The 27,395-nt window shown below is 32.8% G+C and overlaps 1 protein-coding gene across 1 annotated transcript; it reads right to left on the bottom strand.

The window, feature by feature from the left end:
- Positions 1–15,208: 15,208 nt before the first annotated feature.
- LOC138323135 (Golgi to ER traffic protein 4 homolog) lies at positions 15,209–27,184 on the bottom strand. The gene is made up of 9 exons (XM_069267521.1): positions 27,063–27,184; positions 24,360–24,438; positions 23,754–23,835; positions 22,745–22,903; positions 22,205–22,343; positions 21,655–21,795; positions 19,122–19,197; positions 18,684–18,753; positions 15,209–18,101 (listed from the first exon to the last, which is right to left on the bottom strand). Exons 1-9 carry the CDS (start codon positions 27,170–27,172, stop codon positions 17,968–17,970), a joined length of 990 nt encoding a protein of 329 aa, XP_069123622.1. The 5' UTR covers positions 27,173–27,184; the 3' UTR covers positions 15,209–17,967.
- Positions 27,185–27,395: the final 211 nt, after the last annotated feature.

Raw genomic sequence — 27,395 nt, 5'->3', positions numbered from 1 at the left:
TTGTGAAACTCTCCTACATTTACATCACGTGACAGGTCACCAGAGGCCACCCAATGTCAGATCAAGACTGATGCTAAATTGACTCATGGTGAGTGTTTGAAAGCTTGTTAGAAATGTGAGGGTTTTCCGAGGTAAGGTATACAACAGAGAGGTAAGGTATATTCACAGAGATCACCGAAATATTTTGTTATTTTTAATGTCCGAATTCCGAATATTCACATATGACGCATTCACACATTGTCACACTTACAATATACACTTTGTAATTGGTACTTCACTACATCAAGATTTTATTTTCCATTACGATCTAAAAATGTATGCCGTAGCATTCAACCAACCAAACTCATCAGGACAAATATTTTGTCTCCTTCAAAAGACAGCAATCTCGATTTCATCTGCTTGATTTTCTCACTGTCAATTAGGAATTCCTATTATAAGGTGACACAACATTAATATACCGTAGGCTACCAAAATATAGACATTAACACACAACATTAGTATATACCGTAGTCTCCCAAAACACAGACATTAACACACAACATTAATATACCGTAGGCTCCCAAAATATAGACATTAACACATAACATTAATATACCGTGGGCTCCCAAAACATTCACATTAACACACAACGTTAAAATACCGTAGTCTCCCAAAACATAGCATTTAACACACAACATAAATATACCGAAGTCTCCCAAAACATTGAAATTAGTAGTTTTATTAGTTTAACGTCCTATTAATAGTCAGGGTCATGTTAGGTTTGTTGGTGGAGGAAAGTCGGAGTATCTGGAGAAAAACCACTGACCAGCGGTCAGTACCTGGCAACTGCCCCACACGGGATTCGAACCCGCATCCCAGAGGTGAAGGGCTTGCGGTAAGATGTCGGGACATCTTAATCACTCGGCCACCGTGGCCCCCGAAAACACACACAGAGACCACTGCGTACATTGAAGCTGTCCTTCATTGACATTTGTTAATTGGACGTTAAACCTAAAGAAAACCAAACCACTCACTCAATCAATCAAACTACTTACTTACTTATAATTTTACTAAGTCATTCGTTTTTTGTTTTTTTTTTAATTATAAATACACATCAAAACATAAAATATATATCAAAACAATTATCAATAACTCCGAACGCCAACCTCGTTAGGTAGAAAGAACACCATATACCATTAACTGCTGGGATCGAGTCGAGGACATCAGAAATAATTTGCTCTTTAATTCTTCAACTGTATCTATTTCCACTTAATACAAAGACATTTAACTCTGTTATTAGCACATGATTAAAACTTATCCTTAGTTCAAACCGTTTTTTTTTAAAGTTTGCTGGAATTAATTCTTTAAAATATCCTGGTTTTTTATTTATGTAGAATAAAAAATTCAAAATTTATTTCATTTTTTGTCATATTTTTATCATGTAATCTTTAAATGTACATCTGATAATCATCAAATAAAGATCTGAAATCATACATTGGATACAAATCGAATGATGCCTTTGATAATAATCAATGTTCAAAACGCACTCTGAGTTAAATGGGGACTAAGCGATTGTATTTCTTGGTCTTTTTAACGTCATTTAATTGCAATAAGGATGAGAAAGGTAAAGTATAACAAAAGGAAACGGAATTTAAGTATTTGATATCCGGATTAGATATTTGATCTGAAAGAAAGAGGAAAATTGGAGTTCATTGCGGACTGGATATCGTTTATCTTTAGAAGTGATATCTTTCAAATTTAATATCAGATTTAAACATTATATCATTAGCTGATTTCAAATAAATTCCGTTAAATCTTACGATCATATACGTAAGACCTATTCCTTCAAAGAGGTTCATTTTCTATCGACTAAGTCATAACCATTCATAAATCATAACAACCTCATTTATCTTTTCTATAATGCTGATCGAACACATGATAAACATTTGTATGACAATTGTGTTTAAGTCATAAGCAAGCTGCAGTTTCACTACAAAGCAAGTAATACGTCCACTGCAATTTTACCACCATCCTTGGTTGCAAGCTGGTTTGACTTCTCAGTATGTTACGACCATGTGGAGTGTACTGTTCGGTGTCTTTGGTGGTAAAAAGGGAAGAAGGCAGCAACCAAATGACGCTTTCAGCTCCAGTATTAGTCGCACATCTAAATCTGGTATCGCTACAAAAATGAAAAATTACGTTATTATGTATTTACGATTATTGCAGAAAAGAGTCGTACAAAAGAATAATATATATACATGTACTATTTATGAATATATTAATTGTCTTTTTGCGCTTATAAGCCCTTGACAAATAATTTTAAAGAATATAGTATGAAATGAAAATAATATAAATAGTTAAATGCATGAAAAAATATTTGTTTAAAACATAATTGATAATTTTGGGAATGCTGCTGCTTGGTTTTTTTTAATAAAAATGAAAATTTTATAGGAGATTTATCCTCACGATCATAATACTGCAATGCCGTTCCGATAATTTTAAGGGACAGTCAGTGTAGCCAGTCTGATTTAAATTAGAAATTCAAGAAATCGATTGAAATTGATTAGCTCCCATCAATCACAAAGGTCAAATCCGAAGGTCACGATGACAGTATAAATATCACTTATACCCCACATGGGAAAGCAGAGCAGGATGACAGAGTTTCTAATTTAACAAACCCCGAAGAAAAGAGAGACATCATCTGAAAGCAGGACGGAAATCAGTATAGGATAGGGTATCACAGGTGGTCCCAAGACAGCGTCCGTCGTTAGGGGGTGATTTATGGTAACGAGAGACCACGCCCCCAACTCGATACTCTGTAATCTCCCTAAAAGGCAAGACACCTGGGGAGGGTCGAGTAGTCCCCCTCCCTACTTGTCAATGATCAGGAGGGAGGGGACGTGGTCAAAGCACGATATGTCACGAAAGGTTGCCAGGGCAGAGAACAGTATTGTACTCGATGAACAGTTCGTTATGTCTGGTTAGCTTTAGAAGCAATCTTTATGTAAAGTTGATATTGATTTTGTTCTCTGAAATATAAAACCAAGTATTTTATTTGAATAGTGAGAAAATTGTTTTGAATTATTTTTTGAAAATATTAATATTAGTTAATCTTTTAAGAATTTGAAAAGGAATCTGTTAACTGATAATTGGTTTGCAAGCTGACGGTGCTTAGTAACTCGGGTCGCAGATGCAAAGTAAAAAGCCCCGTCCTTGTGAACTAATAATAATTTTGTAGTATGAATTATTATTTCGTTTAAAAGGAAAATTAGCTTCTTATTATTATTTTTTATATCCCGTATGAATGACTTTGTTTGAAAAGAGAATTATCTAGGTGATCTCGTGTAGTTAATTAAATGTTGGGAATAATTATTATTATTCCCCTAACATCTAAAGAATACTTATCTTTATCATCCGGGATTACGTCCACATGTGGCCTGATATTAGTTAGTTTACATGTTAGCCGTCCAACTGGAAAAAAGAACTCTGAAATGCACAGCTTTTGTCGGTCCTCATGTATAAGGGCTGCAGTCAATAATTAGTGTGCAGAAATTAAGGAGTATTGTCAAAAGCCATGGCCGACACCATCATGTGTTATCAGTGAGTATAGAAAACAAACATAATAACGTAAACTGTCACTCACCGACTTTAATAGGGGAGAAAATAAAACAACGGGGAAACCAAGCATATTTCACACAGAAAGGGAGGCAAATGTTTGATTTTATTGCTTCGGGGACAAAGGAGCAGTGTTGTCAATCCTGTCTATTTCGGTGAAATACAGAAGCAAGTCGATCATTCGGAGTAAAACTAAGTTGTTTTCTCTATCCAACATGGAAATTGATGAATAAAGATTTTCATCAAACACTGACCTAATATGAATAAAAGAGTCTGGAGTGAACTTTACTCTACCGCTTACCGCTATTCAGTGTCAATGTGGCCGGGTGATCGAACTTTGCTCTGTATTTTGCGGCATATTACGGTGAGATAGCACTCTATAAATGGCAAGAGTTCCACTATTACAAAGAGGATACCACACGAATATACAGCAGTCTCCCAAAACACATACGCACTCAACACACCACATACCACAGGGGACCCTGTATGACCAATAACAGGAATTTCGATGATATATTACCAATAGATATTATCTCTACAATCCTCTTTAATTATGAAAAACGATATAAAATGAAAATATACATATCAAGATAAGTTTTACTTTCTGTTATGTTTTTAGTTAAATTGAATATTTTTTTTACTCTTAGAAACGAACAAAAACCAAATTCATACGTTTCATACCTTAAAAAGAATTGAATGTCGAATGCAAATTCATTTACCTTATCATGCAGTGTCTACAGAGAAAGAAAAACAAAAATATATTTTTGTCACTTTGCCAAACGCTCTTAAAGATGGACATGTATCTCTCTTCATAGCACGAAAACACTTTAACAACACATCCTCTGCTATAGAAGTCTAAAGCTATGGAGATGCGCGTCTCGACTTACTACGACGAGTTACGGAAAGTCCCAATATAGATCAAATTTACCGAGAATCTGGCCAATGTGGTCAGTTTTAGTTCCACAGAGTTACTGCTTAATTGCTGCTGTGGCCCATATGCTTTTAACGTTCGGTGATTGATACTCTTTCTACGAGGAAATGCAATCTATCTCAACGAGATGTTCATTTCCTTGGATTCGGATATGGCCAATTCGAATTGCGGTCGTCAATGTCAATTTCATGACATTTTATCTGTGATGAATGGGTTTTTTTTTTTTTTTTTTTTTTTTTGTCTTGTTAGGTTTTTTCCCGTTTGTTTAATTTTTACACATATGGGAACAAATTTACATTCACAACTACTGATTAAGGTCTTATTTAATTTGATAAGTAAATGAAAATGTTCAGTATGTTTATATCATTTTCTTAGAACTTATGTAAACAAACATTAAAGTGCATTTTTCGTAGGTTTTTTTTTGTTTTTTGTTTTTTTTTATTTTTTTTTGTTCATTGGGCAAGATCAACATTTCTTAATGAATAATGACAATATGGTCTGCAATACCAGTAGAACATTATAACCCAACTTCTCAGCTATTAAACTTCGCAATTTTCACTTCAAAACAAGATTAAACGTTGAATGGAAACTCCTATTGATAAATATGATGTTAAATTATTTGCATATTACAGAGTTATCTGCCCTTGCGGGTAGGTATTGTTGTGGCGTCAGATGGTTGCGATCGTAACGTCATAATTTTCGGCGAAACGACTTGCAAAGACGGAATATCGCGAGCGAAAGATAGTTGGTTTACAGTAGCCATAATTCAGTTAAATGTTTTAGATGTCTACATATCGTGCTATTATCCTTTATTTTGTTTTTGTAAATATAGCATTACAATAGTATTTTCTTCTTTTTATTCAAACCATGTTATGGGACCCCGGTGGCCGAGTGGTTAAGATATCCAGAAATATTACCACATCCCCCACCTCATGGTGGGGCATTTGCCATGTACTGATCGAAGGTCGGAGGTTTTTGCCACAACTTAAACTTGATACTTCTTTGAAATGAACCTGGCTGTTAATAGAAAATTTGCTCGACATTTTGTTATGTGTCAATTAAGATTTGGTTGTCTCAGATATATCGATATTACATGTCCCTGAAGTCTTGATGCCTTGTATACAACCGACACATAGACAATTAGACAAAATATATAATTTTACATATAATGTCATAAATTGTATTAACTTTGCAGAATATTAATGTTGAATCACAAATTTATAATGTTGATTGTGCGTTTGCCTCTTTATCATTATTTTAGATACCCACTGTCTATTGTTTGGCGGCTTTGTATCAACAGAATCAAAATCTAGTCAGAATATAAATGCCGCATATATACAATGTATAACATTAATAGTGCGTTTGCCTCTATGAGAATTTAGAAACTTGCTGTCGTATTTTAAAATTGCTTTAAAGCAAAACAATCAAAACTTAGTCATTGTTACCCTGCGATTTTACTTCAGTAGTACAGTGTGTTGAAGTTATCAAGTATTTGAAATATCAGTTTACAGTTACGATGATATGACAGGATTGATGAGCTGATATATTTTACCCTGTCGTGCTACAGCAATATGTATGTGTTAGTTATTTACCAAACACTATCAGCACGTTACAAAACTCCAGATGATAAGTACACTGTATGTATGCGTTATAAAATATATATCTACACCCTTTTATGAAATACTCAAGACATCATTCTTGTCAGACTAAAAGTACGCCAGTAAATAATAGTTTGACGTGTGTCACTTTCAAACTATGTTGACAAATTGATTTTTTTTAAATTTCATTACTTTTAATTATGACATGCATACTATACAATATACAGAAGACAGGTTTCACGACATATTAAACCCTTATACGTAAATTCAGAATACAAAACACTCCCGTAAAAAAATCCGGATTCGTCCCCATTGACGTTTAACCTATTGGCGTAAAATAACAATTATTTTCATTGGAGATCATTAAACTATGAAATTATTCAATTAGTTGAATTACAATGTATATAGCTTGGCGAGTTAATTTGACAAATATTTGACATATGAGCTGGTCAGCGTAGATATGTGTCTCACTGTAACCACTGAAATGTACCCAAGCAGTCGTAACCTTCCGCTACAAGAAATAACACTATAAGGTCGAAATATCTATTTAATCTTTCTTAATTTTCTTTGACAGTTTAATTAATCCTTCTTGGTAATTAAAATTAATTGAATATATAATATTCAAAGTTAATTGAAAATTATACGGGCTTTAGGCTAATGAATATTAATTTTTCACAAAGCTTTATTTGAAAGGATGTTTTTTTAATTTCCCACGATAGCATTAATTATCCATAAAATTCTTTAAGGGGGTAATTATTAATAGTTTTCTTGACAAACTACATAAGAAATACATAACCGATTATAAGTATGGACAAATAAATATAAAATGCATTGATTCGCTGATTTGAACAAATTATACAGAAGTATTGAAATGCATCGTACAAACTTAAATGAACGATTAAATAGAACTACTTAAGGATATATCGAGGTTTTGTTCCAGCACAGGTCGACCTTTCCTCTTAGTGTTGGTAATATATATCCTTCTTTCGAGACCAATATCATGACGTAATATACAGGTAACAAACAATACGGAATGAGAAATTCTGAACTGACAGGATCACCTATCAGTGCTAACATATATGACTATCTTCCTTTTTTATGTCATGGATTAAAAAAAAAGATATTTGGTAGAATTTTTTTTTTAATTCCATTTAAAATAAGTTTATACATTTTAATACATGCATAGCCCTATAGCTGTAGGGGTCTCATTTGCCACGCCTCTTCCAATACTGAATACATATGAATTTGAATATAGTTTTTCGTAATTCGAGTTTCGAACATTATGTTCTTAATGTACTTTATAAACATTAGTTTCATTTAGAAACGTGAATTATGTGTAATTATTGAATTAAAAAAGATACCAATTTTGAGAAGAAAACACAAATACACGAAATAACAATAAGTTCATGGCTATATGTTAAATACAGTGTTGAATGCTGTAAACTGATAATATATCATCCTTAGTTCGTCTATACAATGGTCATGCTGGTTTCAATATATTTATCCAATGTATTCATATAAGACTTTGGCCTTAAGTTTATCAATTAATCTACACTGCAAATATAAACATATTTTATTTGCTCAATATACCGTATATACTACATGTGTTATCATTCATTAAAAAAAAAACTCAGTATATACAGTCAACCTACCTATACAATTTGTAATTGCAAATTCAACTGCTTCGCACTTAGGAACTTTAAAAACGAATTACAGAAATATATAGTATGTAAGAATGTTGTTAAAACTGCATTGTTTGAAAATGAATGTGAAGAAATGAACGACTTTTAGGCATGGGTCTGTATAACATTAACTTAAAAGTGTGAAATACATTAGTAATAGACTTGGGTCATTAAGGCTGAACCTGTTCATAGAAATATACACCAAAACTTGTCAGATTTCACGAATGGTGATAAATATATCACCAGTTTCCGTTTCGACCATTGTGATTGTAGTATATTTTGACGTCTGTTATCATTGTAATAGACGCTCTTATAAAGGATGTCATCGTTTGGACACGTCAATTTTCATCGACACACGTTGAGTTTTAACTATAGTGCTATTAAATTATCACGATTATCTCAAGATTTTCTTTGTCATATTGTTGACACCGAAGATAGTATTATCAATAAAACATTGTCAACTTTGACAAATTTTAATTCAAACGACAGTAGCAAATTGTCAATAGACAAGACGCAAACATAAAAAATACCAGTAACGCTCTTACACCAGAGGGGTTGGATTTCTGCAATCAAAATGACTTATTGGACATTTTAGACCAAAGTAGAACGATTTCAATTGCTCATGTGACATATTTAGCATAAAGAGGGGAAATATATTCCAAGTCCTCAACTATCTCATTTCATGGTGACACGACGTTGTCAATTTCCTTTGCAGCGCGCGCATCGGAAGTCGGTCCATCGTCTTAGCTGTAAAACAGACTTGTACGCTTGTGGTCACTGCTAATTAACTGTCTTTAAATTCTGTAAAGCTTTCCTAAATCAATTAGAACTCGGTAAGGAGATAGCACTAGAAGCTGGAAAGCCTATACTTTTCGTATTATGTTGCCGTATGAATATTTCTTAATTTTCCATTGTTTTCCTATCTTCAATTTCCTATAGTGCCCTATGAGACATGCCCCGCCCATCGCATTGAGACAAATTAATGCGTTGAAGCGATCCCTTTATGTATTACAAGCGTTCCCCAGACCGGATATTGATTAAAATAGGATGAGACTAACAAATTGCAGGGTAGAAACCGGAAAAGAAAATTTCTTTCCAAACTGCCCAAAGATTTAAAACATTAAAATTACAACAATTATTTACGAAATGACAAATAAGAACACAACACTGTTATCTTTCCAATTTCCTTTCCGAACCAGTCTGCTTAGTAAAAGTAACGAAATAATTAGCAAGGTCGTAAACTTTTCATAATAGAAAAGGGCTTTAATATGATAATCGGAGCAGTGCCATAGAGATAGATCCACCGTGTTGAGTAAAGAATCAGAAGAAATAATAATTTGGATGCCTGGCGATTAATGACAATGCCATTTAGAAGCTGGGCTAGTTTGCGTGACATGTCAGCATGGTGTTGTTTTAAGCTCCGGTTTAAGGAATCAAAACACACATTAAAATCAAGACATCCATCGTTTAGCTGCTTACGCTTGTACCATTAGACCGACTTTACTTGTAATAAATTTACTTGCAATAATTCTGTGTGATTGTCTTTTTCTGTCATTATATTCCATCCATCCATTTAATTATATATTAGCATTTACCATACACTGGTTAATGAAAAGTGTTAGATCTAGCATGTTAAGATGTTCAGAAAACACAAAAGAAGTTTCAAACTTATTAAAATATTCTTATTAACCGGAGAAGAATCATGATGTACTAGATGTTTGCATGGTTTTATGCTACGGAGATATAACACAACAATCTTACCTTACTCTATGATGAGAGTTTATGATGAGAGTATACTAAGTTTTTTAAGTTAAATCTCCATAACTTAAAAAACAATCTATTCAAATCAATTAATTGTTATAATTTATTTTATTACATATAATCCCTTCAAGCTTCCAAATTTAGGAACTCTGTTTTTCTAATGAATAAATATCCCATTGCATTAGCCAATCAGAAGCGACGTTAAAAACGGAGACGTCATTTTCATTTTATAGAAACACATTACACTTCAGTGTTGAGAGCATTGTTTTATTCTTTTTACTAACATTGGCCATAAGCATTATTTTCTAACATAGGCTGTCTATTTCATTTCCCTAGTGATAATTGAGTCTTCAAAAAGACAGCAAAAACAAGCAGGTTTATAACTTTCAAACATTTGAGATATGGAGGATAAGGGTTAGTATGGTAGGCCACATTTAAGATGATTTTAAAACAAATAAGCCACTGACAACAATGCAATGCGATGATAATAAAATATTATTAAAATACAATGAACTTAAACCTTAAACATATAAAATATACATTTAGTCAGCAAAGTTTAATTGATACAGAAACGAAAGCCATCAAATAAATAATAATAATAATAATAATAAAATCTTTTATTTAACCAGGGTTACATATTTAGACAAGTCTAATTTACAATATGGCCCTGCATCAATATATACAGTTTAAAATTTAAATTTAAAATTAAATTGACACCCGGTATGATTTCCGTGTCCACGTTTTAAGTTGTTCGTGTTAACTATACCTACAACTGGATCATTTTATATATTCCGTCTTTGCATGTTGCAGAGTAACCTACCTTGTGGGTAGGTATAAAATTCGACGTCATTGCGAAACTCCGCAATTTTTGCTGAAAAAAAGTATGACGTTACGCTCGCAAACACATGACGTTACAACAACACATACTCCACAAGGGCAACGTTTTAATATGCAAATACGGAATTACCTTTACTGTACTTATGTAGTTTCATTATGGTAACACACAGAAAAAAAAATCAGCGCCGCGTAGAATTACAATATCATGCGTTTTATTTGTAACTTTAACAAGCTAAACATTTATTTAAGCAAACATAAATGTAAGCCCGGTATAAACCAATATACCAAATTATACATGCTATAATTATTTATATATTTATCATTCAAAGAAATTTTAAATCAAATTATATGCACGTTTTGTTTTTAAATAAATATGAATCAAGTTCAAACGTTATTGAAGTTGAGTCACTCTACTGACTCATCAGTTGAGCATACATCTAGACATGATTATATAACATTCAAATGGTATACCATAGAATTCAATCAATGAATGTATATTATATACGATACCCTATATTATTAATTTTTTATCAGAACAGAAAAGTCAGATTTCCCATGCAAGCGCTATTTCTTTTTCCTGGCACTATCTCCTGATTTTTCGTCTTTTTCTAAATGGTTCACCATATCCCCTTTTTCGGGAGATGTATATGCCAACAATCCTTTCTCATCTGTTCATTCCATAATGGGTTTCATCGTTCTTGCTCGTTTAAAAATTCCGCTTCAGTAGGTTAATTGGTTGCTGTTTATACTTAACGTCAATTTAACACAAACATACCGCGTATCCCAAAACACACACCGCATACATTGGAAGGCCGTCCTTACATGACCATGACTATTAATAGGACGTCTATTAATCAAACAAAGAAACAAAGGTTTTGCATGCAAAGATGAAGTTGCTTTATAGTTAAATTGCCCCCGGTGCAACAACAGAATGGCGACTAATAAAAACAAAAATAGATAGCGCATTTCCGTTATATATCATCGCCAATAAGTATAAGTTTGACTAATATGTACACATTTTACTTGCAACACTAATTTTTAAAAAAGGCTTATAAAGGAGTACCTTGTCATATAGCTGTCTGTATGTTCTGAATGTATTTGGAGGTTCTTGGTTTATCTCATATCATTTTACACTCATTATAAGCTTTAATATTCCAAAGTACTACCCGTATCTTAGCGTTTTATGGCCAGTATTTTTGTGCGGTTACGCTTTTTGATAACTTATTGTGAATGCGCGATTTAGACATTTCCATTTGCATATACATTTTTGACTATACCTTCCCGTGGGGATTTGTTGTGTTTAGTGCAACCAACAACTAGGTTATATAACTTAGCATTTTGGACAGAGCCAGCCATGTAAGTGACTTCAGTCATGATACATCTTATTTTTGTGGCCATCTTGCACCAGCTTTGTGTTATCAGCTTCGTCGGATCTACTGATCCTGAATGATGAACTCCTGCATATTTCCGAATTACTGGCAAATTAATTTTGCTTAAATAAATGAATGATTTTTTTCTTCATTTTTCGAGTCCACCACTGTCCATCTTCCCTTCATCAAATAAAAAGAAAAAGAACTCGACGTGGTGGAATATTTCATTATTATTATTAATTGTTACTATCCTTTTTATTTCCTTTGTATTAACACACCGAGTACATGTACATAGAAGGGGAAGAAACTCCTAATGATTTCGGCACTCTACATTTTTCATTTTCCTTGGTCAATTAATATATCGTAACTCTATATATATATATATATATATATATATATGTGTGTAACTATTTATATCTCTCAAAGTTTATCGACACGTTCAACATAAATTAAAACTTCAAACGTATTTAACACATTTTTTTTGTCAGTTAAATGTACTTGATATAGTTTCAAACACAAAGATGAACAAAACATCGCCTCGAAATACAGCTGACCTACCGTATGTTTTCATGATTCAAGCTCTTGTGTTTACTAATGCCGTAATAACATCTACCCGTGTGAGCCCTCTCTTCAATATGGCATCCCTTTGTGGTATGTGCCTGGTTTAGTAGCTCTACCAAGTTTACTGTCACACAAAGAACGCGAAATAGTTGTTGTCTTTCGTTTATACCAGTAACTATAACAAGAACAGTACTTTGTTCATGGAGCAATTTGGAAACGGTGTTAAACAAATTATATATCATATAATTTTATAAATAATATTTGACAAAGGATTTGAGATAAAAAAATGTATACAATCTTATTCTTATCTGATTAACTAATGTTATAAATAGGGTAAGTTCTTCTTCAAAAATCCAAACGCTCTCACTTCTCTTTGAATATTATTTTAAAGTGTCTTTTTTCTTCAACTAAATTTGGCGTAATATTTTTCCTCTTCTTCCTTACATCTCCCTTATCACCGCCGCATATTTTGGCCTTGAGTTGAGCGTTCGCCCATGTGAGGAAGGCTCTGCATCGTCCAACTGAGGCACACCATAGTCTATATAAGGTGGTGGTTTTTGTTTAAATTAATTGTGATGAATGCCTGGTTTACCGGTTGTCAACATGTCAGCTGGTGGCCGTCTTCGGTGCCATGTTGCAATGAGAAAGCACTATAAAAGGAGCAAGAGTTCCACTACTACAAGGAAACCCAAAACGTATATACCGCAGCCTCCCAAAACATGCAGACATTCACACCCGTAACACATTGCAGGCGAGCAATATCATAGCGTAAGCGTAGTATATATTGAAAAGCTAGTTTTAATTAGTAGGCCATCCTCGATATTCCAGGGGTTCCGATTACTTACGATCTCTACACCCCTGGACTATCTCATAGTGAAATTGAAGGCAACTCAGCTGAAAACATTTGACCAATCACAGGCCAGCAAAGATTTCCTTTGAAGACTACAGAGAGAGCGACGCCTAACATCAAAGCCACACAGTCAACCACAGTGTACCGTTGTACGGTTCTTTTGATGTACACTGTTGCCTCCAGTTTTACTATGAGATAGTCCAGGGGTGTAGAGATCGTAAGTGATCGGAAGCCCTGGAGTATCGAGGATGTTAGTAGGCCAGAGTCCATGAACATCTTTCTTTGATCAGATTTGCTATGCATGTCTCAGAATCTGTATCTTTAATGCTTTCAAATCCTATGAACATACATGTCCAATCGACAATAATCAGAGGTCCTGTGGTCTGTTTTTGTTTTCATTATTATATTCAGATGCTTACTGGAATGCATTAAGCCTTACATGCGATTCGTCTTCATCGTGTTATATTAATTTAATGAATGGCTTAGGATTAGTTATACATTATCGAGTATTACGCCTCGTCCACCTTCCACTCTACAATAAAATCGAGCCAGCGAAGCGAAATCAACCGTATGTAATGTGTTAGGATACCTTATGGTATTTGGATATATTTTCGTATTTATTTCCCAATAGCTTGGCCATTGTGTAATGAACACTGGTACATCTACATTTATATATTTTTTTTCTTTATGTTTACGAACTAGTCGACTGTCTTCTCAAGATCCCACGGTTTCCTCTTGTGTCGGACTAGGTAAAATACTATTTTACCGTTATTTAATTTATTGAATTACATGTTGATAATTAAATCCTCACTTGAATGCTCAATAGAAAATATTGAACTCGTTCGATAAATGCCATAATACATAGCCATTCACATAAGATCCCCTGTTTCAAATATGCATTGTGATTTTATGCAAGTCATAACAAAAACCTGGTCAAATTATGCCATTGCCAATCAAGCCTACGTATCAAGGTAAACAGACATTATCGAAGCTGAAGGGAATCTGTATCACTTTATCATTTTATCTTTCATTTACAAAAAGAATATCTGATATATTCACTTTCAAAGCAATCTACTAATACGTGAAAGGGGAGGAAACCCCCACCAATTTCGGTTCTAACTGAAACGTATACGACACGTTCTCTGTAGTTGAGCGAGTAAGAGTGGTTAGGAACAGCAATAGTATTCCATATGGAAATCAAATCTACATACTCCAAAGTTCAGGATATGGTTTTAGGTTTTGGTTTAATTAGTTTAACGTCCTGTAAGTACGTATTAGGTTTGTTGGTGGGGAAAGCCGGAGTACCCTGAGAAAAACCACCGACCAGCGGTCAGTATTTGGTAACTGCCCCATATGGGACTCTTACTCGCATCCCAGAGGTGGAGGGCTTGTGGTAATATGTCATGACATCTAAACCACTCGGCCACCGCGGCCCCAGGAGATGAAGTCTGCATATATATCTCTCTCTCGCATTACTTATTTTCAAAATTTTTCATTTTAACGGTTCACTTGAATGAAATAAAAGTTAATTGCAACATACTTTGTCATTCTTTTTAGGATGTGACAGTGGAAATAGTGTCACTGTGTGAACAGTTTTGAGGACCACTCTTAAAACCTGCCACAAAATGTTCTGCAGCAAGACCAGCCATCCAATGCAAGATGTCACATTCTCTATGAGGTATCTAACTGTGAGCAAGCTAAAGATCAATTTAATGTAGGAGAGTCCAAACAAGTCACTGTGGCTCATGATAGAACATCAAAATAACAATAATCATGAGTCTTTATAACGAGCGTACTACGAACATGCAACCAATTTCAAAGATACATCTCCACATGATATCAATTGTCTGACCCACCTGGCGATGGTGAAGTGGATAAACACATTTGACCCCTTCAGTAGGTCTTTTTGTACAGCTGGCAATGCCACACAACAGACCAACGCACCAAGTGAAAAATCCAATTATTCGTCTGTGTACTTTATAACCAAATCACAACATATTAAGCAAACAAAAACAAAAGCAATATAAATGGAAAAAAGCACAGATGATTTATTTTTATAACAAAAACATTCTTAATAGAAAACCCAATAAATATTTTGCCGTATAACGCACCACAAGGGCCAGACTATATATGTACCATTACTAATATCAATATTACACATACATGTATTAGGCCCAATTCCTCACACCGGATATTCTCTCCATTTTAATCATTTTCAAACTTAGCATTCCAGCAGCATAATGTTTAATCAAGGTAGCCTTTGAACCTAATTCTACCGGTATTACTTGTTATGATTGAAAATTAAATGTTTAAGTAACATCAGATGTCAGGTACATTGTGTTGAAGACTGCATTATATCAGTGTTTGTCCACTATTTGACTAACAATACTGGACAGATATCAACATTATAGTGCTATTCCAATGAAGTGTACTGATACTGCTAAATAACAAGATTTCCGGGGTGTAATACATTCGTAGTTTCACTTTCATTGTCAGTACAGTGATGGATACCATATGGTTAGGCTGTCCCACACAAGCCACATAATATTCAACAATAGTAAAGGCCTTTTCAGTCTTAGAGTGAAAGTACTGAGTATTTGATTAAACACAAAGTGGAATCACTTGTATTTTAGGAATCTGAGCTAGACATACTACAGCATCTGTATGGTTAATGAATTATACATTTAGTTATGCAAACACAGCACTTTCTTTGCTTAGAAGTTTGATATATTAAATATAATAAGGTCCTTTTTACCATGGTAGTTTTGAAATACACATGTACTGGACAGTGCACAGTTTAATCATTATAAATTAATACATTACAAATAGATTTCAAATTTTCTATTGCCTAATAATTGATGTGGAAATAATTAGTGAGGCATCATATGTACTGGTATATGAAGGATAATTTCCAGTAGATAAAAAACTGACAACAACTGTCAACACTACATTTAGTGTATTAATGAGAATGGTATACAAAATAGTTCACCACTGTAAAACTGTACAAAAAATAAGAATCAAAGTAGAACATAGTTCAACAATCAGTAAAGTAGACATCCTTCTAAATATCTTATTTATTTTTTCTATCAGTAAAATTATTTATAATATCACAACATGCAAAGAAATCTAGAAAATCTACATGCTTACTTGTAGAATCGAATGAATTGTATTCAAACATATTCTTTTATTGTTAATATCAGCTATAATGAGGAATATGAAACCATGTTGAATTTTTTGTGGTTGTTTAATCAGAGCAAATCTGTATTCTTACTAGAATCATTGCACTACTGATCATCCCTTCGTTCTGTCTTAATATTTTCCCATAGAAAATGTTTAATTCCAGTAGTAACAATATATTGGATTTGTAACATTCTCAATAGAACATTTAGCATGTAAACCCATATTTAAGCTATGATTTTGTTGCAATATGTTTTATAATACATGAAAATGTAATATTACAATAGACTGTATTTTCCAAAAGAAGTTTTTCATTTCCTACCAATTGATAGCTTTCACAAACTTATTATACTTTTCAAGTGTAACACTTGAATATTACTTTCAGTAAAACAATATGATAAAAATTTGAACAGCTATATACTAGTTATAGTCATAATATAAAATTCCATTATAAATCCAAAGCAATTCATCTAATTGTTCTATTGATGAACCTAGACAATTGTTTCACCCATCTGTATGAACATCTACCTCTATGGACCAGCCACAGTGATTAACATATACAATTGTATATTGAATATGGTACTGTACAAACTATATTTGCATAGCTGTTATTTTATAGTTAGTATCCATAACTACGTCAAATCTGAAACTAACATTAAAAAAATCATTGCTCTAATAAAATTATGCATTGTGATTAGAAGTAAGCTATGAAAATCCAAATACAGATTTCTTGTTAAAGTAATCCAGATATAAATATGCTTTTCACAATTCCGAAAATAATTTCTTATACATTGGTCTTCTAGCTATAGAAAAAATGCATATTATCTCATCTTAGGATTGTCAGTCTGTACTAATTGTACTTATTGGAAGGTAGGTAGGGAGAACCAAATCTTGACAGACAAATATAACATAAAACATTCATGTGTTCTTAATTTCCTGGTTTAGAGCTTTCAAATAATTTCGTTGATAGAAGTATTTGTGATTAGCCAATGGAGCAATAGTGAAAATATATGCGATATAGATTTGTTGCTTCAATATTCATGGTTTCAAAACAACCATAAAAATAATAGTAGTTTTTACACGATGAAAAATTTCATGTCATACAGTTATTGTAATGCAAATGAAATAAATTATACTATTAGACCCAACCATAACAGGCAACTGTATTGTGAGTTATTTACACATACTGATAAATGTAAAGAAATGTATTTAACATCAGCATGAAAAGAATGTTCAACATAAACTGATAAAACTCTCAAGAAATTTGTTGAACTCAAACTAGTAAAATATCAAATGTATTGAGGACTTTCTGAACATTCTCAGAATTAATATAAGATCAAATGATCTAGATACTTGTACATCATTTATGATGAAGAATATTATACTCACATACCTTGAAGTAATTAAAACTAAGAGCAAACATTTATTTTCTTCTAGAACTTGAAACATTTGAAGCCACACAAAAACTTCAGAACAGGCATCTCAAGTGACTGATTTTCACTTTCTATGGTGTCCATTCATTCACTTTTAGTTTGTGTGCATACCTTCTAGTTAACAATCACATACATAATAGATATAAATTTGATAATTAAATGATGTGGTTGACTTAATCAAGTTCCACTTGGTTGATTTCCTTTGAAGTGGTCATACTGCTGCCCATACTTCCCCAGCTTGAGGAGGATACCTGCATCATATCTTCATCCTCATCTCCCCCAGAAAACAGACTCTGGATCAAGTTACCTGCAATAATGTAAGGACGAAAATGCACTATACTGTTACAAATTAGTATTCAGTGTTAGAAAGTGTATGTTTGGATTTTTATAGGAGTTCAGTGCCTTGAAATTTAAGTGAAGATTCTTTAAGGACAAGATTCAAAGAAATATGGACAGCAATAAGCATATAAATATGATTTTACAAAATGGTTTGAGTATATGTATAATATAGACCAAGTATTTTACATATACATGCACTGTACATGTTCTTGTGTTAGAAAAGAAAACATATGATTTGTTTAATGGATGTGGTAATACTTTTTTTTTTACAAAATACTAAATGTAGTTCTCCTTATGCTACATATGGGTAGAAATTCCATGCAGTTTTAACTGAGTCTATCATTTTCAATGAAATACCTTTGCATCAAAATTAATTAAGATATCTTCCTGAATTCTGGACTCCATAGTAAGACTTTTATATCTACATGTATGTATGGTACCCCTAACAAAGCTCTTAGTTCTGGGATGGAGTCGATGTAATACTGAAATTGTTCTTATCTAAAATGAATGTTAAATTGCGTTAACTATATTGTAGATTGTCTTTACTTACCAATAAGTCCCTGAGATGGTGCTCTTGGCGGAGGAACTCCAAAAAACACCTGTCCAATTTTATCTAAGTACTGAAAAAATAATATGAAAATTGGCATATCATTAATATTTGTTTGAACAATTATAATGACAATTTTACATGAAACACTCGCATGACATTCTGATAAATCAATTTGCTAATTTTAGTTTATGATACTGTTAATACAAACATGTTGTACATGTAACATCACTCTTGGTTCTCTTTATATATAAATATATATATAAACCAAATTAAATGAAGTAGTCTAGGGTAAATAGTAATGTATTTACTGCAGCTTTTATAAAAAATTTCTCACATCAAAGTGAAAAGTCAAGAGTGAGCTACCAAGTATGAATCAAACTCAAAATTAATTAAATAAAGAATTTATGAAAAATATTATTCTATTTATCAATTCATTACCTCTTTGTATGTAGGATCTCTTTTTATAGATGTTTCATATTTTTCACACAAGATAGTAAACACTGTAAGGCGTCCCCTGTAAAAATAATGCCAATATGTATAATATTATTATTAATCTAAGGCTATAATGCATAATCATGTTTAGTGTTCAAACTTTGTCGTGTAGCAAACAAAACATTCAAGACTATTCTTACAAAATTACATTACTTTGATATCAAAAGTTCATTGAAAAGTTTGATATATTGCACATAAGGTATTTAACTTCGGCGCGATAAACATTTTTAGTCTGATAAAATCAAAGTGCCAAGGCCACTCATAGATGCTATGAATGAAGGACTCAAACAAAGGAATAAAGAAATTGGTTTTTCATTTAAATATAGAGTTTAGTAAACTATACATAAGTGTGCAGTGTTGAATTTCGGAGTTTAATAAAAAAATATTTACGATATACCGTATTTATTTTATGATATTTGAAGTTTTTCAAGAACAATAAGTTGAATAACTTATTATCCTGAAATATCTGTAATAAATTTTATTTCTAAATTATTTTTGAAATAACGATTTCAACACCAAAGAAACCGTTCAGAATCTGAGTATCGTTTTTTTATAATTCTTTATTAATTGCTAAATTATCAATTTCATCAATGTCTCTTCAAACACAAAAAAATAATAGTAAACATTTTCGTATCTTAATATCCACTTAACATTGAAGAATATTTTCGGAAAAAATATAACATTAGAAATATTACCATTTCCGGATATGTTTTGGTTTCCTGAAAACTAACATGGGTTGCTTTGACGACTTTTGACTAATAAATCATGGCCAGATACTTTTGCCAAATAAAAAGTACATTATTTCATTACGTATATCACTCGGATTTCTTTTTAATTCACAAGAACGCTAGCCGTTAACATCAAGAAAACTTCATGTAATGTATCTCTTTTAAATTCACAAGAACGCTAGCCCTTAACATCAAGAAAACTTCATCTAATGTATCGGACTTTAGCAAGTCTTCGTAAGCCTAAGAGTAACTGGTTGGTGAGATATTATCGTGCAGAACATTTATCGTGAGTTTTGCTTTGCCGACTTTTGACTTATAGTAAAACATGGCCATATATGTTTGTGAAGTAAAGGGTACATTATTTGGTTACTTATAACAGTCAAATTTCTTTTGAATTCATAAGAACACTATCATCAAGAAAACTTCCTGCAACACATCGGACTTTAGCAAGTCTTCATAAGGCCACCGTACATTACCCGGCAATATAAGTTCATTTGTTCTTTTAAGTTGCTAGTACATAAATAGATCTATATTATCATTATATTTTGTAAGTTTATGTTGATAGATTTGGTACTTTTTCCCTTTCAATATCCCGCAGTTGTCGATAAACATAAGACAGAACTCCCAGTGACAGATTAAGGGAGGAGGCACGTACTCAAAACTATTAACTTTTACTGCGCAATAATATCTCAGATATAGTTCGTCAATACAACCAACACAAAAAACTTTATAAGCGTTATAATAACTTTCTTTTGCAGTTACCTTCCTAACATTTGATTACAATAATCGATCATTAGCATGAATTACGTAAAATTTAAATAAACATACACAATCCAAAATCCACCGAAAGTCGGTGGAAGACAGCGAAGAAGGCGTTGTTCGTGATTTTCGGGAGACCAGTGTTCTCGGAGTAATACAAATATCATAGAGTCCCAACTGAACACTTAAAACACTCCATCCATGGTGTATACATATGTACAAATTCTATGTCTGTGGTTTTGAATATTGGGGTTTTATTTTTTCATACCATCAAGTATTACTTGAAATGAACAAAACAACTTTTAATTTTCATCGCAGAGTGGTTTCATTGTTTTGATATGCACAGGCTCTCCGAGCGTACCTAAGAATGCTGTTTCACAGCATCAAAAATGTCTTTACATATGAATATAATGGTTAAGTTTATGAATAGGACATATTAGATTAGAGATTCCCCTTAGCCGACAGAGCATAAAAGATACTCATAATTTTAACAATAATTGGTGTTTAATTTTGTATACATTTGTATATATGTCAAATTAACACAATAAATAATATAAAATAATCTATTTTGATTTTGGTGCATTCAGCAATCAGTAGTTCATTCAATATAGGACATAGTGCCACAGAATTTTTCGAGATGCAATTAATTATTTATAATTTTTTTTATCTGGAAGTAAAATTAGAAGCTCGAACTTTTCAGTGGTGATATTAATGTAAAGTAAGTAACTTTTGTAACTAAAAAAAATAATCATTTGTCTGCTTGTGTTTTGATAGACAAAAGATATCATTTGTCAGCTGTGGTCAGTGGTGGAGCATCTTAAATTATAAGATACTTTAGTTTTATGATGTTTGTAAAATTGATGTTCAGAGATAAAATATGTAGACAATATTCAGAACAAGTAAAAGAAATTTAAAGACTTACAAAAATAAACTAATTCAAAGACATGAACATTTATATTGCTAGATATTGTTGTTTTCTTTCTTTTACTTACCCATCCAGAGCCAACAATAGGAACCATATAAAGTTGAGAAGTGGATGGACATAGGGTGATCCTCTTCTCACCTGAGGATGATTCTGGGTATACGTCTGAAACGCATCATTCGCTGTTTCTTTATTCTGGAGACACAAATATCTGAAACAAAACAAAAGCAGTATTTTTTTTATATACAAGACTTCAATTATAACTTTGTATATTCGCAGATACCTGATATACCGGTAAGTACACTATCTTAAGGCATACATGCGGGACGGGATTCAGTAGACATAGGTAACACTATACATATGCCTATTTCATGGAAGGGGCATAAAATGATGCATATCATTAGGATGTGATCTGAACATTTTTTGTTTCTTACTTTTGAATTAACTACTTTTTACTTGTAAAGTGACTTATACTTTATTTACTGCATTATCATTTTTATGATGAATCTCAGAATTATGTCGAATTAACCTATGTCTGCTTAAATGAGGAACAAAAATTTGCACTTATTTCCCAATGTTAATATATTTTTCCTCCTTAGACAATTTCAATGACAACTTACTGTAACACAGCCTGCGCTATAAACATGTCCACCTCGGAGGTATATCCTTTCATAAGGTGGTACTCAATCAACATCGTTGCACAGCCTTTACCATCTGTTGAATGGAGGAAGTGATACCTGGCTTGGACATAGTTTTTCTCTACAAAGACAAATTCAACAAAGAATTATCAGATGAACATAAAGAGTACATATATATGGAATTATTCGTTCTTTGTCCTATTGGTCAGCTTGCTAAAGTAGGTCAAACTCTACAGAAATACATGACTAAAAATTGATTTGAACATACTGTGTTCACCTTACAGACATATGTACATACTGATGAATTTTACATAACATGAATTGTTTACTCTCGACTAGCGAATCTAAACATTTCCTTCAATTTTTTAAATGTGTCAGATTTTGAGACAATAACGTCACAGTGCCTTTTTATCAAATGTTCACTTATTTGACTATAAATGTAATAAAATCATAATTCACATCATTCCATTATTAAGATTTTCCTTTATCCAGATCTAAACATTCCAATAGAACAATATTGACCTTCCCAGAACAGTCTGCCTATCCTCTGGTGAAGCTCGGGATGTCCTAGCTTGTGCTGCTGGTTGTCTGATTTTGTTGACCACCTGATGGAGGATACCATGTAATGGTGACGCTCTGGGCAGTCTGGGTTCATGGCACGAAATAATCTCACTACCTTATCTGAAAGAATGGAATCAGATCAGAACATCATTAACGCACTTGGACATGGATCAGACTAAGATCACAAAACCATTTATTTTCTAAATTTATTTAAATAATTTATAATTTAATTTACAAATTTTAAGATAATTATTATCAAGGTTGGTGGAACAAATAAATATGATCTAATTTGACTATTTGAGTTTTTAAGTGTACTTGAATATATCAGTGTGGAGAATCCACTCGATCAACGATACCATACACATCAAACTTCACATAACAATTGTACTATAACTAACAGTTTATTGAACCGATTGTTTTGTGGTTTGATACATCTTTTCTGCATCCTATATATTTGTATAAGTGATTTCTTTCAAGAGCAAGTTTTTAGTCAACTTAAATACTGTGGGTTGTAGACATAGATTAGTGCATGGATTGTCAGTTTTGACATGTCACTACTCTAGGAATGTATCCACTGTATTGAGGTTGACAAAACTACACACTTTTAAATGAAATTGTTTTTCCAAAATGTAAAGAATCCTAATTTTGATGACATGGCTTCCCATACTGTATACTATTACTATAATAGTGAAAAGTCTTGTTGGTGCCATCAAAACAATTAGGTAAATTAAAACAAGTCAAGAATTTGGTACAAGTTCATCACGAGTTTCAACTGTTTAGTATTCTTTTTATAACAATCTCTAAATATTTTTCCTTTTCTCATATCCACCCAAGCATATTTGTTTAAATGAACAAATTTCTGATTTATCAATGTGTTTATCTTATGCAATGAATTCTACAATGAGGTTTATATGAGACAACAACTGGCACCACTTCATGACAGCAAATGAGATCCTATATATCTACACACCAATGGTATCCTCAGTAGCAGGAGTCATGGATGTGTTCAGAAGCTCAATCATCAGCATGGCTAAGTCTGCTCCGCTGGAATGCTACAATAAATAAATGATGTACTATAAATATGTGTGACTGACCAGGATGACAAACAAATAAATTAATGAATAAAGCGTTTTTGTGCAACTAAAAGGTGAAGCTCTGGTCATTTGATATATGTGCATGGAGTGAATTATATAATAGAACATTAAAAGTACCGTACAATCGGACAAACATGTTCCAAGAAAAATTTGCAAAGATAAGGTATGTTGCTATTCAATTACACTTCATAGTAAGCTAAGGCTATAATCAAATAGTTCATCCAATGGAAAATTTATCAATTAATATCTGTCATCATAAATCAATTTAATTTTAAATACTTTTAATGATAAATCAGTAGGTTATGTGTATTATTAATCCTTTTAAAGTTGCAGTATTTAGTATTTGATCAAGATCTAGATCTCCATACTCCAAAGATATTTAATAGCAATACAAATTATTCGGTGCAGTTATGCAGTTCATGAGGTCAATCTAGCAATTAAGACAATCCAAGAAATACGAAAATACCTATACTTCTATGTACCTGGTTGTGTTGCAGAAGAGTCAATGATCCATTGTAAAGTAAATTCAAGGCCTCTGTGTATTTCTTTTGCCCCTTATACCTGCAAATAATACAAAAAGAACATTGGACTATGTCTACATTGGTTACATGTTGTTGTTTTTTTGTAAAATGTCAATTCAAATTTGATCCACTGTATATATATAGATTACAGTCATGTGTCTCGCATAAAGCATTAATCACATAGGCAACACTTAACGCAAAGTCAAAAATGAGGTGTGTCATATGTCAAGGAAAATACGCTAGGAAGGATGAAGTCAGTTTGCAATGTGGAAGAATGGTTGGGCTGCAGTGGCTGAATTCTCAACATATTACCATGGCCACATGCCCTCCACCTCTGAGTCTTGATTTTGAATCTCATGTATATGTGTGGCAGTTGCCAGGTACGTACTGACCGCTGGTCAGTGGTTCAACGTTTTTTCTCAAAGAACTCCGGCTTTCCCTACCAACAAAGCTGGCACATCCTTACATGACCCTGGCTGTTAATAAAGGAAGTTAAACTAATAACACCCAAAACATGGGAAGAATGGGGTATATGTAGGCATAAAATACATGTACCCATGATTCCAGTAAAGTGTGCCAACCAGGAATCAAAACAAGGTGTAAAAAACTACGACTCTAGCTAATTGCAAAAGAGCATGCTTATTTGGCTCAGTCGTTAGAGCCATAGTTTTTCACAAGGAACCTGGGTCTCATTCTTGGTTGTGGCACTCCACATGTACAGTAATGAGTACTTTTCCCTGTAAAATACCAAGGTGGTGGTATAGGGCCAGGATCTTGTATGTCTTTGAGGCCGAAATAGGAGAGAGGAGTGTAGCAGGATTGAACTGACTCAATCGTCAGCTAACCAAGTAGTTCAGTCGGCATTCAGTTAGTGTTTGAAGGTGCTGTGTTTGAATCCCGGTCTGGTCAGTCACTGCATTGTCTTCTCTCCTGTTTGTTGACACTGCGGCGATTGTTTATTTTTTGTACACTTTTAAGATTATGCACAACATGCATATATGCAATAGGGGCATCAGGTATAATTCTAATACCCTGCTCGAATCCCACATTTTTTTTTTATCATTATTTTTTTGTTAAATCTTAACTGATAAAAGCTGTTTTATCATGTACTATGAACCTATATAGCTGCCGCTTTAGAATTTTCAGTCCAGAAATGGAGAATGACCTTTAGATATAGTTCATAGTCATAGTCCTGGCTGCTCACGCTAACTCTCAATTTTGCTTAGCAAAAAGGATTTTTTTCCTTAAGCAAATAAAAATTTCATTTAGCACCATTTCTTAATGAAAACATAAATCACTCCAAACAGGGATCAATCTAGGTTTTGGGGAAAACTACCCTTTTTTCAAAATAGGGGAAAAGTTTAGCAAAATATAGGGGAATTTGAATCTTCTTATCTTGGTCCAAAATTATATTCATTTTGACGAAAAAGTACTGTAAAACAACTAGGTAATTTAATTTTTAAATTTAGTAAAGCAAGATTTTGAGCTCAATAATGAAAAATTTGAATTTATTATAAAACTGCAGTAGCTATATGATAAATATGAAGAAATTTGCAAACAAAAGTCTAAAACATTTCATGGAAAATAAGTCACAGGGGAAATTTTGTTTCAAAAACGATAATTTTTTAGCTTCAAATGGGGAATTTAGGCCGGTAATAAATCAGAGCTAGATTTATCCCTGCCAAAGTCAGAGCTAGATTTATCCCTGCCAAAGTACTAAATATTTTTAAATAATGTATCTTTATGCTTCAAATGAAAGCACATACATAAAAGTAAATTACATGAAGCCCAAATCATTCATTAAACCTAAGCTAGCTACTGTTGTAGCGGAATAAATATCACCTTCTGATTGACTTTTCCACTACTTCAAGCTCCTTCTATAAAGGTGTGAGAAACCCAATCAGACGCAACGAACCATTGATTATGTCTAGTCAAAAAATATTCCCATCAAACATGGCTTTGACACATACCTGAATGTCAGTAGGGGATGTTATTCTTGCTGTAGACATGAAGTTTTTAACTTTGTCATCAGTATTTAATCAGATCTGAATATTATATTTATCATTTAACTATTCCGTTGTGCGTATTGTTTGCGTCGTTTCAACGTTAAACTATATATTGTACCGCAATCTTTCGAATGTTTGGTTTCTGTTTAAATTAGGCCTAACAGTTATATCATGCTTGACAATCATTATGTCACAATGACATACTAGATCTACTTTAAAGTACATCCTTTTAAATTATGTCTTCTACAAGTGTATTTGAAACAGAAAATAAACAAGGAGAGCTTCGCTATTCCCATGCCGTGCATGATTCATATTATTTCTTCCTTTTTTAAACCCAAACCAAAAATGTTGTTTGTATTCTGCCATATTGCAACATGGGAAATGCTGTTTACTCTACAGAAACTTTTTATTTGTCACTATATAGTCACAATAGATATGAACATACGAGTAAAGGCTTGATGATGCCAAGTTATCGCCAACTTTCAGGCTATGTCGCTTAATCTGAAGCCACGTCTCGGATATAGAACATGCCAGAAAAAAGTTAGCAGACGTCACCAAAACAGCCAAAGCCAAATGCTATCCGTTGACCTCAAATAAAACGAAATTGTAATCAATCCTGGGTATCATAATGTAAGCGACATTTTCAAAAAATGTTTACCTAAAATAAAGTGTTCTATACATCTGGTGAGCTTCGTAAAAGTTTCCTCCTTCGACACATGCTCTGCATTTTGCAAGAACACGGTCGATGCCTCCGCTTTTGGTCGCCATCTTTTGTGGAAATACAATTTACAAGTATAATATTCAAACGAAAAGCAATCAAAATACACATTTTATTAAAATAGTTTGTTGTTCAAAAGTAACATTTCGAATCCAATTTGAATTAAAGATAAATTTTAAAATCAATTTTAATCGTTCAAATATATGTAAAGAAAACGTAAAATTAAATATCACATAAGGTCCTTTCCGAAATATATTTGTTAGAAATATTTTC

This window comes from Argopecten irradians, chromosome 5, assembly GCF_041381155.1.
Source record: "Argopecten irradians isolate NY chromosome 5, Ai_NY, whole genome shotgun sequence".
Classification (NCBI taxonomy): Eukaryota; Metazoa; Mollusca; class Bivalvia; order Pectinida; family Pectinidae; genus Argopecten; species Argopecten irradians.
This window is presented reverse-complemented; position numbering and strand designations above follow the sequence as displayed.